Consider the following 18611-nt stretch of genomic DNA (forward strand, 5'->3'; position numbering starts at 1 on the left):
TCATACCCTCCAACGTTGTGATTTTCTTTTTCAAGAGAGAGCACTGGTTATGTGCACCGCAGGCTTTACCCTGGGCTTTACTCCATTGCAGTTGATGGACTGTGAACGTGGCCCCAGAGAGACACACAGCGTTAACTCAACACGCTGGCATTTCGGTGCTCTGTGGTATATTTATTTTTGAAAAATATGATATTGTCAACAGCTCAGTGAAGTTGTCTCCAGACTGTTATGTCTCCTTCTCAAGTTTCTTTCATTTTTAAGAGCTTAACTTTTAGGCTTCTGGCGTGAGGAAAGAGCCTAAAATGGTTTAAGAAAAGGAAGCATAAACAAGGGAGTGAGCTATGCGCAGCACTGGAGAGAAGCACAAATATTTCCTCACGCTATATAATCAATGCAAATGTCTAGCAGTAAAAATGCTGTGATAAGACACTACTGTATTCGACCCTATTTTCATAATGCGATTAAGGAGGTTCCAAAGAACTGAAAATCCTGAAGGGCAAAGAACATCTAAGAAAAGTCTACATTGTACATAGAGAAATTCAGTTCTACAAACAGAGTTCAGCTACACCATGGTGATACAGAGGGCAGTGGCAGACAAAGACTAGTAAAAACCTTAACTTGGATTAGGATTGATGGCATCAGTCCCTTATCTACTTTTCTTTTTTTAAAAATTCATAGACAAAATTTTTTCTAAACAGAGACTTGCACGGGAAAAGTTTCAAAGCAACTTTTCTAATAAAAATGAAGCAGATTTTTAAAAACATTTAAAAACAAAAAACATTTAATTAGACATAAATGCTCTTCTAATCTTGAGCTGCCAGGAATAGAGACACTAATTAGCTAATTTCTTCATTCAGGGTGTTGGGTTGCAGGATCAAGCAGTAATTCATATGGAAGGTACTGGAGCTTTCCACAATACCATCACTACGTAAATTCAAAGAAGAAATTCTGTACCTCACTGAACCTTGTGTATTGAGGAGAAAAAAGAAAACACCAGTTTAAGAAACAAGGAGAACACAAATGCTGGGCCCAAGGAAAGATAGTGCTGAAAAAAACCCTGTAGACAAAACACTAAGTGAGGGAGCTAAGAGAGGGTGAACAATGTGAAAGGCAGAGAATTCAGCACTTCTTTTTTTAAAAGTCTTAACAGTAGCTGCAACTGTGAAAGCCTTTATGATAAGAATTTTAGCTGAAAGTTCTGTAATGTTTACCTAGTTCCTATATAGAATTTAACTGCAGAACAATCGTGACTCCAATATAAGCTTTTGTGATTTAATACAATGGAATATTACATTGCTGTTGCTTCTGAGGTTTTTATTTAACTATTCCATATAGCTGCTGTTTTACATTATGGTAAGTCCTTCAAAATTATTTAAGTGATTTTATTATATTCAACTTAAACACACTTATGGAGCTAGTTCCACATGTTTAACAAAATTCTGTAGTGACAGCTTGGAAGACAACCCATGAAAAAAACTTTGCTTAGGGAATATTATTTCAGTGGATATGGGAAAGAAAAGTTGCAGCTCTACAGATTGTGCAGACACTACTGTTTTAGCATACCTCAAGCCCGGCCTCTGCCCGGCTCACCGCTTCTGTCTTGACCTTCAGATTGCCAATTGCAGGTGTACAAGTCACTTCTGCAATGCTGTCATGCACTTGCTACAGAAAAGAAAAACATCTATTTTCTGACATGAGTTTACTACACTACACTTTTAAAACATTTATTTTTAAAAGAATTATGAAAACTGAAGATCCATGCTTAAAAACAGGATATAAATCCATTCTGAGAACTAAGAAGAGTTTTCTTAAACCAGTCAAATTCAGGGAGAATATTTCACCTCAACAAAGGAGAAGTGAGACATTTTCTTGCAGAATAACATCACTGAGACAAAAGACTTTTCTGCATTGCTGAACAGTCACAAAACATCACACAAAATCCCCCAAAAATTATGTAGGAAAGAGATAGAATTAAAATACGTATACTAGTCAGTGCATTTAAGAACACCATTTGCAATAAACAGGAGCTCAATCCAAACCTCTGGATCCAATTTATTCCAGAGCACTTGAAACTAAAGCTCTAAAACAGCATTTGAAAACAGTTACCATCCAGGATGATTGAGATGAAATCAGATTTAAGGTGTTCTAGTCTTTATTTTCACCTGGAAATTTCATTTTTGGGCATCTACTTTAAATACTCTGAACTGTCATAAAAATTAAGTCCCCAAACCCTCCCCAGCCCAGTTCCTGGAGAGAGAGAGAGAGGGAGGGAGAGAGAGAGAGGGAGGGAGGGAGGGAGAGGGAGCGAGCTCGTACACATGCATTGCCTTACTTGGGTTGGGTTAAGTAACATTTAAATAATTCAAATGCTGCAATGCATTATGAAGTTGCCTAAATTGAACATATTCTCTGCAGTTCCCTTCTCTGTTACTCATATTCAAGACTAGGACAATACAGGCTAAGCAGATGCCTTAAATACGTACCTCTTATCCAGGGTATTCACCATCTTATAATTTAAAACTCTTTGGGGGTAGATACCCTAATGTATGCTGGTATACCAAGAGAGACATGGCTTCCAAAAAATCATGAGGTTATTTGCGTTTGCATTTTGCATGCAAATCATTTGCATGCCCTTCTCATCCTCCGCAAACTACTTCCTGTAATATTTACTCCTGAAAAACCACGGTGCCAGAAATAGTGTTAAAATATTCCCTTTTGTAGTGGCTTCACTCAAGAAAACATCAACACACATTTTGCTATTTGCAATCTTTATTTCATGAATAATTAAGAAGAAAACATGGCAACATTGGCAAATTGAAGGCATACATACTAAATACTCATACAGAATACATTATGGAGAAAGTAAATGCCCAGATCTTTAGTGGTCCTTGCAAACTAAAAGCATATTGGTCCTCCAAAAGGTTTAGCTTAAAATATGCTTGCTGACCTTTTAAGTTCCAATGATTAACAGCTTGTGCCTTTCAAACCAGGAACAGGGTGAAATACAATTTGAACATACTTTCAAATTTTCCTCAAACCTGTATTTCTCAGCTCTAACCAGAAGCAAACAAAAAGTTTTCTTCCACCTTACCTTTTAAATATATACACTAATACACCACCCTAAGTATTCAAGACGCAAGCACTTCTTGAAACATGTTCAGTTTCATTAAGAACCTGCAGATGTACATATATGTATACACACATGTATATATGTGTGTATATATACGTACATATATTCATTCATGCAAAACCTCTCTCTATCTGTATAATGTCCATATATGTCAATGTGTGTGTGTAAACCATTTGAAAGGGTTCTGGAAAAAAGAAAAGTGCTTGTTGTCTAGAACAAGAATTACTAAACCCATACATGTACTGTTAGGTAAGTCTAACAGTTGTGTTTCAATGGAGTGTAAAACCAATACAAATCAGAAAAGCTGGATGGATGAGAAGAGCTTTTAAGAATCACTGGTTTTTACATTATCTTTAAAGGCCACGGAAAATTAACTTTAAATTAGCTATTTAGGAGATATTATTACTGGCTGCAGTGTCATCTCAAACAAGGTTAGTCCTTAACCAATATACTGCTGTGAAGTTAGACTGAGATATCAACAAAATTCTGTCCTTTCATGAAGTCCAAAATTCACCATATTGTTCTGTCAGTTCTGCCTCACACCTGAACTGAAAGTACCCTCATCCTAGAGTTGGAGGGTACCAATTAATGCCCTTCTGACTTTGATCTGGAGAGTTGTCCAATATTAAAAGGGTTCACTGATTTATTTCATGTACATTGAACAACTCTTGATCATTACTGACCTAAAGTGAACTTACAGTCTGGAGGCTAACTAGTCTATGCTTTGTTTAGTAGCGTTATACTTTCTTCCCATTAGATAACATACAGAAAAAACACTTCTGCTCAAAAAAACCCTTCAGATATGTATAAAAGTGCTACTTAAAAATAGTTAAATTGACCTTATAATACACGTAAAAACAAAAGTTTCTAACAAACTGAAATGTTGTAAGTTACAAGGATTAATTACTTGAGTATGTTATGTGTACATATGCCCTCTTTACTGAACTGATTCCCAAGTAATCATCCTAATTGAGCATATGCAATAATTGGAAACCATTAAAAGCCTCCAGAGAAATTTCAACAATAGAACGAAAAAAGAGCCTCTTCCTCCCCGTTTGTTGAAATAAGAGTTCAGAAACAAAAATTGACTATTCCATTATTGCAAATGCAGTCTACTGTCAAGACAAGTCAGTTCATGAACTGCAGAACCAGGACTGCCAATGGCTCCTCTGCAGCAGAAAGCGTCCACCGGGCTTCCTACCTACCATATAAATACACTAGTTACATGCAATTAAAATAATACATATATCACTAGAATGAAAATGCACGTAATACATTGCTATGCTGGGGCAGAGTAGGTTTTCAGCCTTGACTTCCCCAAACAACTTGTTCATATTCTAGAACTCTATGCAAAATACAAAAGCCTTAGAAAAAGTGCAACAAAACTAGCTTCATGACATTTTTCTTTCCATTTCCATAAATACAATCTCATAAAAATATTATTAAACAGAAGCATACTTCCCAGTGGAGAACAACCGTGCCACATCTCAGCTTTGAGTAAGTGATTTTGGCTAAACTGAAACCCCCTGAAAATAGGGGATTAAAATGAAACCAGCTTAATTGCATCAGGCTGCCATAATATTCTGCCAAAAGTTTACTCTACTGTTTCGTATCCACGAGTCCTGCTGGAACTGATGGGAACTTTATGTGAAACTCTGTGGCAGACAGTGGCCTAAGGGTAAGGAATATTCCAAGTAAAAGCTAATGTCAGTTGGAAAAACGTCATCTGGTATTCATAGATTTTACTGAAGTTTCAGTGTGAGGAAATAATTCTATTACCGCAGAATGAATTAATTTAAGGAGGCCAGGATAGCGGCCTTGTCAAACTGAGTTCAAGGGTGTTGCATCCCAAAAACTGGCAAGCGCAAATACATAAGGAGAAAAAGACACTCATATCAACACTCTAACAGAGATCAGAACTGTACAAACCTTGATCTTTTAAGTTACTCAGCATTAATTATCAAAAGCATACTTGCTACATATTCCAAATGCTTAACTTCTTGGCTTTGACAATTACAAAGCGTACTACAACACTGATACTGAAATCAAGGAATACAACCAAAAAAACTTAGCTGAATGAAGGACTGGGAATGCTCAGCAAGCCGGACAGTAGTTTAAAACCCATCCAGCCACTCTCATTTGAAAGCAGAAACACTATTAGAGATACCTTTCTAAATAGGGACAATTGAATATATTAAGAGATGGCTATGAACTCTTAACTCACCTAAGGAGTTGATAATTTGGGGGCAAGAGCACCTGATGGACACCCTGGGGTGATGTAGGCTACGTAGGAGATAAGGAAGCCGTGGGGGAGAGTTAAGCAGCTCTAACATGTTTTGCCAATCAACACGCACCAGCTTGGGAAAGCATGGTGGCACGTCCAGAACTTGTGGATGATGACTGCACTTTAATACCACTTCTCACCAAACCATTCCTCAAACTGGTTAATGTTACTATGTATTCATATACTAATGCTAGCTTAAAGAAAGGAACTGCAGAAATAGAGCTTGGCAGAACGTAAAAATAAAACAGAAATAAATATTTACCAAGTTAAGGGAAGGACCACAAACAAACTATATAGTTAAATCAGTCTGTACATGAACACTACTATTTTAAAATCCTCTTTCTTAGGCCACCTCAGCAAAAGTATTACTCACAATAGGCAAAAAATAGTGTAAAGGTGTACAACTGGATTCCTTCCCAGAAGAATTCTGCCCCTTAATAGCTCCTGCTTGATGCAGCCCGCAGTTAAGCTGTGATTGTATTAGTTGCAAGAGGCAAATAAGTAGTAAAGTCACCACATGAGTCCCATGAACACAGTTTTAAAGGCTTAACTTTAGCCTATGCATAGCTTCACGCCAGCCATCCAGAGGGGGCAGCTTTGGAAGATATTATCGCCTATCACATGAAAAACAGACAGCGTTCCCAAACCAATCACAAGCAGAACACAAAGTAAGAAAAACACCCAGAAGCTCTCCATATCTCCAACTTCCCAAATCATCTTATTTAAAACTAGGCTATAACAAAATTTGTACCCTGGGCCAAAACTCTACAGAAAGAGAGAGAATTGAGTAAAATTCATTTTTTGGTGATGCAAAACATGCAACAGAATCCAAATGTCTGAAGTGTTGAATCAGGGAACTGAAAAAATATGTAAAAACTTAACATTGAGATTGGTAGCAGAAATGAGATGCCAATGAGAATTTTTCACCATGGCTACAAAACTCTTAAGGCAGATCCTTAGCAGTTTAAACCACTGTACTGCATCATTAGAGCAAGGGCCAAATTTATTTCTCCTTATGCATGTAAAACCAGAGCATGACTCTGCCAGTGATGTTAATACAAGTTTACACCAATACATTAAAGCTGAGTTCATTTAGCTCTGGCAAATTAAGGGGCCCCTAAAGCATGATGATGGACTTTACAGAAAAACACAAACAGTGGAAATATTTTACAAAATTGGAGACAAAAAAATATCAGAAATGCTACATGTAACTTGAGGAATATATTTTATGCAAAGGAGACAAAAATTTACTTTTAAATCAGAATATGCTGTAATTAAATATTATATTCTGGGTAACCTAACCACAAACACAATTTTAAAAGGGAAAATTTCACTAACAAATTTTCAGAGGCATGAGAATGAGAGGTCTTTGTGAGGGCCAGATATCCACACCAGAGATATTAATTTAGTATTTCTATTTAAACATACAAGACAATCACATCAAACTGGATCGAACAAAACCAGCTGAAAACCAAATCAAGTGTAATCCATTCTGAAGTGATCTCCGTTCTGCTATTGTTAGATACTCCATACCAAAACCTCTCTGACAGAATTTTCCCAAATAACCAAATTTTAATTTTTCCTCCCATCCCTTTTTTTTTTGGTAAAGAAAACCTCACAACTGTTCATTCAGTTCATTGCTAATGATCTTACATCAGGATGACAACTAGCCAAACTGAATATACATCTGGCTCTAAACTGACCTCTCTAATCTATGGAAGCATTTCAGTAAACAGGATCCAGAAGATGATATAGCTGTAAGTGCATCAATATGTTCAACAGCTCCATTTTGTTGTCCACCCCACCCCTACAGCTGGCAATGAGTAACCCTGATATACTACAGCACAGGCATTTGCAAGGCACATATTAAAATGCAATAATATAAATTGATGATAAAATATTTGTCCTTTTTGTAGTACATTCAGAAATATGTTCTGGATTAAAAAGAAAGTAAATCAGCATAAACTTGCACTTCATAGGTACAAAAGAACCAGGCTGTTTCAGGATTGACTATGAGTAGGAACCAAACAGAACAGTATCATCCACATCCAGAAGAGCTACAGCTATTCTTCCTCTTGAAAATCTGAATGCAGTTTGAACCTTCAGAAAAAACATGTTGTAGAATGCAGCAGGGCATTATGTTTGTTTTAGATCTTCCATTGCTTCATTACTTCCACTTGGACAGCAGTGCAGCATCTTATGTGTAAAGGCTCAGATATATCATTCTAAAAAAACCTCTTCATGAAGCCCAATATTCCTTTACAGATATGAATTCAGCAGAGGTTTATCAGACAGATCACACCAAGAAGTTTGCAGAGCTCTGAAGTTCAAAACAAGATTATTTTTCTAATTACTAATAACTTTTTCTCTCTCTCTCTCTCTCTCTGAAGACTAGCAGCTCATCTTTTTAACAGAAAGTATCTGGAAAATGTGATTTCCCCTTTTACAAATGGTTAACTATTAGTGTTATTTCAGTTAAGGACTAATACAACATTCCAGGTAAATGAAGTTGACCACTGGACAGAAAAAAATCAGCTTAAAGCTCAAATTACCTTAACAAAACAGGTCATGAATTAATTTAGACCAAGAAATTCTATCCTTTTCATTAGAAAAATATTTTCTTAAAATCTAAGGCAATAAATAAGACAATCATAGATAAGGATGTCTGTTCAGAGGGTGAATAAAAGGGTTTTTTAAACACAAATTGGCAAAACCTGGAATTTAAGAAGTAAGAGATGGAATGTGAGAGCAATAAAGTGTATTTCCAATAAGACTACTCTTACTGAAACTTATTTGAAGAAATGAAGTAAGCAAATTTTTTTTTTAAGAAATATACAGGAGAGGAAATTGTATATCAGACTTTTATTAAAATCTGTTAATGAAGATTTTTCACTTGAAGCCTCTCTTGCAACAACTGTCTTTAGATTATGTTGGCTCTTCAAATGCATCAATTAATAATCTGAGGGTATCTAGCTACTTTTAGGGTTCTAAAGAACTGTAAGAATGTGTGAGACACTGCTGTTCTGAAAACTTCTCTAAAGGCCCTCAGTATGGATTAAGTAGTTGTTCTGCAAACTTTTTGTAATTCTCACAGGCACATGTCAGTGTAAATGTATATTTTTATACAATGCTAGCTGCTAGAGACATGCTGAATTATTACTCTTCACATGGGCTATGTTCCTCAGATGATAAGTTTTTGTATTTGGCAATAATTTTGAGTTAAATCTGTGCTTTTATACCATGATGAAGTTTCACAGATGCCAAGCACAGCTGCACTCACTGGGTTAACATCTATGACATTCAAACTGTCCTTAACAGTCATAAGAGCACCATAGGAATGGCAGATTAATTTTCTTTATAACAGGGTTACTGTGTTGAAAGAGCATGTGCTTATAAATAGCAATTGTTAAAGAACTCACTTCTAAAGTAGGCTTCTGCTTAATATTAATGAGAGACTTTCAACTGTGGCTTAACTGCTGATAAGTATTCAGAAAAATAAGAGGCAGAAGCAATGATAGAGTGAAGTCTTCCCTTGATTTGACAAACAAGATTACAACAAACAGCTTATGACAAATGGATATATGAAATCGTTCTGAGCCATTAACATTCTGCACAAGGCCCTGAAGTGCCAGGATGTATCAATTCAATGATCGCTAAGGCACTTACTTGAACTCTTTTGCCCGAGAGCTGTTACATAAATCCAGGTACATTTTAGGAAAATAGAAGTTGAGCAGACTAAATCTCAATTCCTTCCTTGTGACAATGAGTCATTTCCATGCAATATTCAAGACTACTGGGTGTATACACATTACATCAGTTCCTCCATAGTTCTTGTCAGAGAACATCTCACCTTCTGTCAGTCAGATGAGGATGTGCAAGATCAATCAAAAACACACAGAAAACATGGCAAAGCTGGATTTTGAGACAAACTACTTCATTATTATATCTTATTGAAAATATCTTCTCTGCAGAGGAAATGCCATCCCAGTTCCAAAATTCTACCACAGAAATCCATGACGTATGCTCGTATTGCTGTAGACTAAGGCCTGCAGTAGCTGTGTGTGCTACACAGGCAAAGGAGGAAGAGGAGAAAGAACAAGCCATACAAGGGTTGATTATTGATTCATTTCTGTTATAATGGAAGCACAGGGAGTTTGGACAGATTCCTTGAAGTATAGCGTACCCTGAAAACCAGGAGCTGTATGTGCTAGTCTTTACAATCCATAAGATAAAGTTGGAAGCCACATCGCTGTGACAGAGGTAGGCTTATAATGAAGCTTTAGAATGAAGAGTTCTTCTGTGCCAAATTTTTCGAGGTATCGAGAGCACTTTTCCACTCAATTTGTCGTTATGGAATAAAAGCTTGTTTTCCTAGAATATTGTGCATATTTAGAATAGTTAAAGGAGGGAAAATAGCTGTAAAGGCAGTAACTAAATTACCATTAAGAACTCTACTGTATCGGGGTGCCATATGCTGCGGGTAGAATATTCAGACTCTGTGGTATCAGGATGCTACAGAAAGTTCAGTAATATGACGCCATGTTACCCTTTTCCTTCTCAAAGCTTTATATGTACATTCAGTCTCCTATATGCTAGAGGATCCATTCATCTCACTCTCCTAGGAAAGAAAGCTTCAGGAAGTCTGGCTGGAAAGGCAGCACATAAGTAGTCCAGGCTCTTTAGGCTACATAATTAATCTGAATAGCTTAATAACTTGGGTTATTACAAGCACTGTGGCAACAAGTTCTTGCTTTTAAACAGTTGTTTCCAGGCTTAGTAGCTGAAGCAATCTGAGGCAATCCAGGATAGTGTCACTGAAGTTTGAGGGGACTCAAATGTTGCCAGTTTTCAGTGAAATGGAGATTAGCATTTCAATAAGATTTCCATCTGGTAGCTCATGTTGGTTCTATCCCATGGATCTGTTGAATTATTAGGGTTTCAGGTTTCAAAGTATTTGTAAATTGCTGTAACATACAGCATGACATTCTGCCAGTCTGGACGCTCAGTTCGCACCATTTCATTGATGTCCTGTCACAGAAAACAGATTGGTCAAAATCAGGAATGATAACCTTGTGAGTAATGTGGTAGTGTTTTTACAAATTCCTGGGAATGGTAAATCTGTAAAGTTTCCACAATTTAAAGCACTGATGAAGAAAGCTCTGTTTTCTTCCATATATCTTTGTATGGCTTATAAAATGCAAACAGCTATGAATAGCGTATCTGTAGATAGACATTTTGATCTTAAGTCAACAAAATAACTAATGTTGTGCATGCTTGAGTCGTCCCCCGCTTAGTACAATTAGTATAGTAGTCAAGACTTTAGTGTTCACATACCCCTACACCAGCCTCACAAGTCAATGCAATCTACCTAGAACCGTGAGTCACAGAATCAAGGCCCAGATATTAATTGAAGCTTAAGTTAAAAATTCATATCAGGGTAAGAGTCAAGCATCAATAAATAATTGAATCCCATTTTACAGTAAACTACTGAACTTTACTCAAAAATATGTATAAAATAATCTAAAGAGGCAAGGAAGAGGGAAGTTTACTTTACCACCAATCTGGGTATATCCAAGAAACAAAGCGAACAGTTCGTGTCTAACTGACAGGCCAGTTCACATGTGTTTCATAGTAACAGTATACCAGACTGTCAGTGAATAAGCAGGGTAAACAAAGCCTGATCTACCCTTTTCAAAGGCACATGTACAAAGGAAAACAGAGTGATGTAGTTTCTCATAAATTTTGTTTACTGTAAGGGTCTGTTTTGTAAGCTTTGGGTCCAGGAACTTCCAGAACTCAAAAAAGAGAAAATTTTTTTTTTTTTTTAATTTTCTACATGAAAGTAGTCAAACACTTTCTTATTCAGGAAACAAATAACTTCCCCTTACATTACCACTACTATTTACATACAGTCGTTTTCACACCCTTTTTCACCCTCCACCCATGTAATATGGACAAGGAAAAAAATTCACAAACATACACATCATACACACTGTGTATGTAGGTATGTAAATAGATTCTAAATCCTTATGATAGATACAATTTGCACTTAGAAGATTTCATTCCATTCAGTTTGCCTTTTTAGAGTATCTGTAATTAAGTACATTAAAAAAAGAAAGGACAGACAGTAACCATTTAGACTAAAGCTGAATTATGGAAGGATTACTGCAGTTATTTTCCACAATCTAGTTCTTACAGCAGCACTTGGTAAGAAACTTCAATGTTTCAGATCACTGACAAAGTCAAAGTACAAAAGCCCAACAGTTACACTGCCATTGTCAGCAAATACAATGCTGGGGGGGTAAAAGTGCTGATAAGGATCAAGGGAAGTGTTATTTTTAAAAATGTCTAATTGTGTTGTATTATTAGTTGCTAACTATGGCAGCTCTGTTAGAATTTAGGTTACAAAAGTATCACTTAAGTATCATTTCTGATACTGGCAATTTTAGCTGGATTTTTGTGATTATTGACAAGGGCTTGGGTTACTCCCAATTCCATACCTTCAGAAATCTTCCTTTTCTAGAAATACTACGCTATTGAAAACTAATTCTTTTACGCTAAGATTTGTATAAGCTTATTTTAAACAATAATTGAAAAAACCCTTATTTACAATGATGACAAATGAAAAGTTTAAGAGATAAATCTTGACTCTCATATTACACTAAGCAAAAGAACAAATAACATAGCTTGATTTGTACCTCCAGAATTTCAAAAACCCCAAATAATTTGAAAGTAGGGCAGAGACAGGAGAGAATTAATTAATTCTTGAAGATTGTATCACACAGCTATTTCTCAAATTATTCTCAAACAAATCCATTGCCTTTATTATTATTTCTTATGATATTGAGAGATGAGGTTTGATGAATCTTCCTTTTATAGCTTAAGAGTTTATCTGCTACAGGCTATCACACTGTTGCCTTTGCTGTAGCTGCTGGACTACAGGTCTGTATCTCAGTCACTATTTCATGCAAAAAACATGTAAGCTTAAGTTGTTGACGACAGTGGGTTTATTAAACAAAGCCACTGAGGTAGGGAGTATCTTTTATGTTTTTCAGTCAAGTACGATACAGGGGCAATAACCTCTAGCTGAGCTCATCCGCTGCTATTTTTAAGTATAAAGCATCAAAATCTTTCAAAAGTACAAAACAGAGTAATTTGATCTTTATAAATGGGTCATAATTCATTCAGTATGCAGTTAAAACTTACCAGAGTAGATTTGATGCCAACACTTTCAGCTGCCTGAAAAGCCAAAGTGAAATTTCTTCTCTGCATGAGATATAAAAACATGTTAGAAACCAAGGAAATACTACTTCAAACATAATAAAGCAGCGTAAGAATGTTCATAGTAATGCTGCTACTTTTGCTTCAAATGGCGTCCATAATTTGACTCTAGTAATCTAAAGAGAGCCATAGGAATGAACATGTCCTAATATAATCCAAAAATTTATGGAAAATTTGTATTCATTCCTCATTCAGAAGATAATGCTGAAAAATCATTGCCAGTGAAGAATGACTGAGTTATAAAATGCTAAAGAATGGATTATTTATTCTTTAAAAAGCATAAAAAGTATCTTCATGTGTTAATGAAATATTCTTATTTTTTTAGGGTATATTATCATTAATAACATATCTCCAGATAACACACCAGTAGGTATTAACTGTAGCACACTAGAATACATACAGACTACTCTGCAGTCTTGACATCTAGTTTACCTTTATTGGATACCTATCACTTGAAAAGAGTATCACAGTCAGTTATCAGTATGAGAAAGTAGGATGAAACAACATCCTTGTGATATTGAAAGGGATGAACAAAACATGTCAAGGTACAAATCTGATGGATTTAAAATCTTTAAGCTTAAACACCCCTTGCTTCCAAAACCTGAACTGAAAACACTTCCCAACTGTTTGGGTTAAATAAAATGCCTCAGACTTAAAATTTATGAACTTGTTATCTTTTTCTGTTTCAAAGTTCCATTTAACCCAATGATCTCATAATATTAAAAGGTTATAATAAGAAAAGCAGCAAAGTAGTTTGAAGTGTTTCAGTTATGATTCCTAGTAATATTGGTTTTTTTAGAACTCAAATTTGTTAATTCTTCTTTATTAACTCATGTTAATTATATATAGTCTCACAGTCCTAGGAATGGGATTTTTAATGTCTTACCTTGTCCTGGCTGTTTAGTTCTTGATAGGGAATATGAGCTGGGAGGTAAGTATGGAGAACCGCACAGAAAGCCAAGCCATCATTCCAGCTACTGCTGAAGTTTGTTATGTCAATATTCTTGAAGGGAACAAAATATAAACAATATTAAAATCATAATCTAAGATGTATTATTTCTACCAATCCACCAATACTTGTGGGGTTTTTGGTTGGTTTTTTTTAATACCTTTGAAGAAATCAGCAGAGAAAGTGAACAGCCTAATACTAAGGTTCTGTGGTAAGAAACCAAAACACACTACTACAGAGAACAACAAAAAAATGTAGTGGTAAGAAAGTCAGTCATCTTTTATATTAATTAGAGATAATATTAAGCTCACACTGCCACCGTCTCCACCCCCCACCAAAAAATCCCGTGCAAAATGTGTGTGTTAAAAGGTGTAAAATGTTGTGGTAGAGTAAGGGTAAGAGTATAGATTTGGTACAGCCGTACACACCAAGATAGACAAGCAAACGAGATAAAGATGTATGCCTAAAATCCCAGAAACAGACAAAGTGCTAGCATCTCTGTTAACGTAAGATTTTACTTTTCTACTTCCACCGCATTAGTATCAAGACAAAATTTCTAACTGATGAGGACAAGTATTTTCTCTTCTCAACAAATGACTTCTATACAGAAACTTATGCAAACAAGATCACAAACAAAAATTAAGTTTAATTTGGAAATGAAGATGTTCCAACAGATTTAACACTGACAGTGGCAGGGAATCATTATCTTTGGGATTGAAACTGAAATTGAAAACTGCAGTCTTGCACTCTCGACCTTTTAGTTCCAGTAGGAAAATCAGTGGCACTGGTAAATGCATCTCCTGAGACTGTATATAATATTGTAAAAAGAGTCAGGCCAGTCCAAAAGAGTTATGAACAAGATGCCTCAGTGACCTTTTAAATTACTCTATACTTGGCTGTTGGCAGTCAAACAATGGTAAAGCGGCTAAGTGGGTAGCAGTCAGTTTAAACTTTTAATTAAGAAAAAAACAGTAACAACAACTCACAGTTTATCTGTTAGACCTGTATGGAGAAATATAAATACGCTTTAATATCTAACTCACTTAACTGGGCTTAAGCAGAAGCTAACTAGCTCCCCTACTTAGTTTTTAAAATTTTAATGTAGCAGGAACTATGACCTCCAGTCACAGAATTGCAGAAACGCAATCACACAAGTCAACCTTTCACCTGACAGCATAATAGTCATCACCTGTCTTTGCCAAGACATAAAACTTGTCATTCCTAGTGCAGAAAACTCCACCCAGAATCCCACAGTGTTACTGTGCCACGCAGGCTGAGAACGAAGGCAGTTGTATTTCTTGTCAAACCAATGATTTGGATTACAAATGGAAAACAACTGCAATCCCCTCCAACAGAGGAAAAAAACAAAACTAAAGGCAATTTCTAGAAGAATGTGAGGGAAATCTCCGTTTCCTGCTCAGCTTTAGCACTTTTTATACAAAGTCCATCAAATGCAGGTTCAAACTCTGGTGACGTAAGCGTACGTGCTCAGGCTCACAATGCCCAAGGCAGTGGTCTGAGCCTCGCCTGCCATCCTGCTGCCTGCTTGCAAACGGAAATGTCATTGTTGGAGACCCCCAGTCTGTGGGAACATGTTCTTCACACAGCTTCCTCCAGCCACAGGGGTGGGAAAATTTAAAAGCAAAAGAAAAAAACATGAAGCTCTCCCTCCTTTCTCCTCAAGAGAGACAGGAAATTGGATTTAAATTAATGCTTGGTTAAAACTTTTTCAATGTTACTTAAATTAGGCAAAAAAATACAACACACAGTACGAGGCTTTAAGGAAAAAAAGGGAAAAAATCAGATTGTTAAAGCCAATAAATTCTTACTTGTGTCTGTTTACAGAGCTGCTTTTTGAAAAGTTCTTTCCCCCTACCCTGTAAGCAGTAATGCCTCGGATCACATCTGTATCAAGAAGACAGCTAAAGGTAGGGAGAAGGGCTTTTTCTTGTCACGGTCATCTTTGGCAAGCTAGTTATGTAAAATGTGGATGATCATGTTTCCTTTGCTACACAATCCACTGAGGGAGAAAAATTCAGTCCTGGTTTTCATCCCCTGGCTGAAATATTCTCCCTCCTTCCCCACGATGGCCAAGTGATGTGGGAAGGAGAGGAGAAAGATGCACATTAGCATCATCACAGTTAAGTTAAACACAGATCTGCTCAGACACACATGCATACATTGAGCCAAACGATAAAAAAAAAAATTGTACTAGTTAAAGCTACTAAAGAGCATTAGCAAATTTTTAAGTCTCAGGACTACAAGGATAGATATGACATTCCTTATTAAAGTAAGGAGGAATGCTGAAGCATTGCTGAATCTGATGGACAGTTTCTAACACACTAGCTTCCAGTCTAGTGACTTAATGCTGGATATAGTTTCAACAAGTACCTGTTGAACTGGCATTATTGCAGAAGATACTCTATTTACCATAGACCAGGAGTCCGATACAACCGATCACCAGTCACTGTACAAATAAAGTTTGATAGTACCTTGTCTCACAGAGCTTACAATGTCTCTTTTCTCTCCCAGGTTGCTCCACACATTTCAGAGAAAGCACAGCAATATTTATTTGAAAATTTAAGAGTTTGAGCCTAAACAGCAGCATCACTTGAAGCACAGATGAGATCTCAGTACTGAAAGAGGGATGGAAGGGTACACAGCCTTCAAAGTGAGAACAATAGCTTATATTGGAAATGTGAGAGCACAGAGAAAGGAGAAGCAAACAATGCAATACTGTTAAAGCAATGAGCTGGAATAGTGATCTTTGCAACAGTCAGGATGGACATCAACAGGCAAGAATGCACTCTTCAAAATTAGAGAACAGGATGCTGCAGTGATGTATATGAGATCATCAGAACCTACACCTGAGGTTTGACCCTGTGGATGAAGAAGGAAGACTTGTGCTCAGAATATATGAAAAAAGAAATTGCAAGGTATCAAAACAGTCTGGATGCACTTGAAAACAGACCTATAGAACAACTGGGGCTGAAGACAGGACTCTTTACATGATTTAAAAACCAGGAGTGCTCACCTCGAAAATCTAGAGACATTTTTCATCATTTTATAAGTATGTGAGCAAAAAAACCAGTGTACAGTTGTGCTGAAAATGGTAAATGAAACTAGAGGAAGAGAAAGTAAGTTTCCCTTAGACGTTATTGTTGTATAAACTAAAAATTTCACTTTAAATATTAGTGGCATCCATAGAATGTTGAAATTTGAATATAAAGATTGGAAAAAAGGGCAACTTAAAAAAAGTTCACTTACAAGTTTGGTTGGTTCTGAAAAAGAGCTCGGAATACTGTATTTTTCTAAATCTTCCTGTGGGGTCCAGCTTTTATTATTACGACAACAAGCAGAAAACAAACCTATCATCCAAGAATTTTAATGTATCCAGAGAAGCTGAATTAAATACAACGGAAGGAAACAATTAAAAGGGACTGGTTTCTGTTTCCAATTGCTCTGAGCATTATGAATTATTATTACCTCTCAGACTAAATAAGTATAATATTGGTCAGACACTAAAAAACAAATCTAGAAACTGGACAGATTGTAATTTAAACTGAAAATTTAATTTTTTATGTAGGGCTTTGAGCACATAACTGGCACATTTAAATACAGCACAGTTTTATTTCCCAAATGCTTTTAACTACTTGTGGTTTTTTGAAAAAGCTTGGTCAGTATAATGAAATCAATCTTGCATTAAGCTCTTATTTCTCAAAGAATTGATGGTAAACAGAACATCAGCCTAAAATCTCTGACATAATTTCTTCTTTGTTACTGCTTTTATTAAGTAATTGGCTCTATTAAGAGAATTCTGCTGGAATCTAATCCGAAATGTTTCTTCAAGCCATTTCAGACCACACAGTATTATAGCAATTGAAGGACATACTTTCAGATAAATTGTCAAATGAGGAATAAGACTTTCTAGAGATAGGTGAACTAGAAGGAGATTGTCTATTGTCTATTAATGTTTAATACTTAGGATGGGAGTGAAGTCACCTCCAGTATTTGGGAGAGATTTTTTTTAAAAAAGGCAATTCTAAGAAAAGGAGTTAAGCAACAGGTTGTTGTCATAAAAAGATCTGTGGAAGACACTTTCCAACCAGGTATAAGAAACAGAGTTAAAAATCTGTAAGACTTTTCTAAAGACAAAGCATAAGAATATTACATTTTACATAATCAAACAGACCAAATTCTGTAGTCCATTCTACAACCATGACAAAGAGGGGAAGACAAGATGGTAGGAGAACACACACCCTGGTGGATCCACAACCAAAAAACATTTCAAGCATGACTCAAGCTCCTATTAAACTGCAAAATGCAGAGTAGGAGCAGTCACCACAAAATGAGTATTCCCTTGTGCTCACACAGAAAAAAAAGAATAAGAAGATTCTTCCTGAAACAAGGTTGAAATGTAATAGGAACAAAACAACCCATTATCTTAGGCTGAAATACAATAGTGGTTAAACAGTAAATGAACTGGATTTGAACATGAATCAGAAGTGCATCCTTGCAGTAAAGAAGGCAAACTGTACCCTTAGCTGCATCACTAAAAGTACAGCCAGCAGATCGAGGGATGGGATTCTTACACTCTACTGGACCCCTGACAGTCTATACCTGCAATACTATATAGAGCTTTGATCCCCCCAGTTCAAAATAGTCACAGAAGAATAAAAAAGGGTCCAGCAGAGAGTTAGCAAGACAATTACATGGTTCGAGAACTTGACAGATGAAGAAAGGTTGAAGGAATTTGATTTATTCAGCCTGAAGATTCAGGAGAGATGTAATCAGAATCTTCCAGTGCCTAAGAGGAGATGGAGGTACTTTCTTCACAAGGACACATGGTGACAGGACTAGACGCAACAGGCGCAATTTTTTTTCCATGGAAATTCTGTCTGGATATAAGCAAAAAGTCTTCACCATGAAACAATTAAGCATTGGAATAGGTTGCCCAGAGAAGTGGA

The 18611-nt window shown here is 36.3% G+C and overlaps 1 protein-coding gene across 3 annotated transcripts in view; it reads right to left on the reverse strand.

Annotated features, from left to right (window-relative positions):
* Window positions 1-2751: 2751 nt before the first annotated feature.
* SPECC1L (sperm antigen with calponin homology and coiled-coil domains 1 like) overlaps window positions 2752-18611 on the reverse strand; it is a 73841-nt gene continuing 57981 nt past the window's right edge. For all 3 annotated transcript variants that reach the window (XM_069795153.1, XM_069795151.1, XM_069795150.1), the window contains exons 14-16: window positions 13582-13698; window positions 12621-12680; window positions 2752-10442 (exon numbers count right to left, since the gene is read on the reverse strand). In XM_069795153.1, the coding sequence (XP_069651254.1) occupies window positions 10353-10442; window positions 12621-12680; window positions 13582-13698 (267 nt within the window). In that variant the 3' untranslated portion in view covers window positions 2752-10352. The remainder of the gene's footprint in view (window positions 10443-12620; window positions 12681-13581; window positions 13699-18611) is intronic.

The sequence above is a fragment of the Haliaeetus albicilla genome, chromosome 10 (assembly GCF_947461875.1).
Source record: "Haliaeetus albicilla chromosome 10, bHalAlb1.1, whole genome shotgun sequence".
NCBI classification, from domain to species: domain Eukaryota; kingdom Metazoa; phylum Chordata; class Aves; order Accipitriformes; family Accipitridae; genus Haliaeetus; species Haliaeetus albicilla.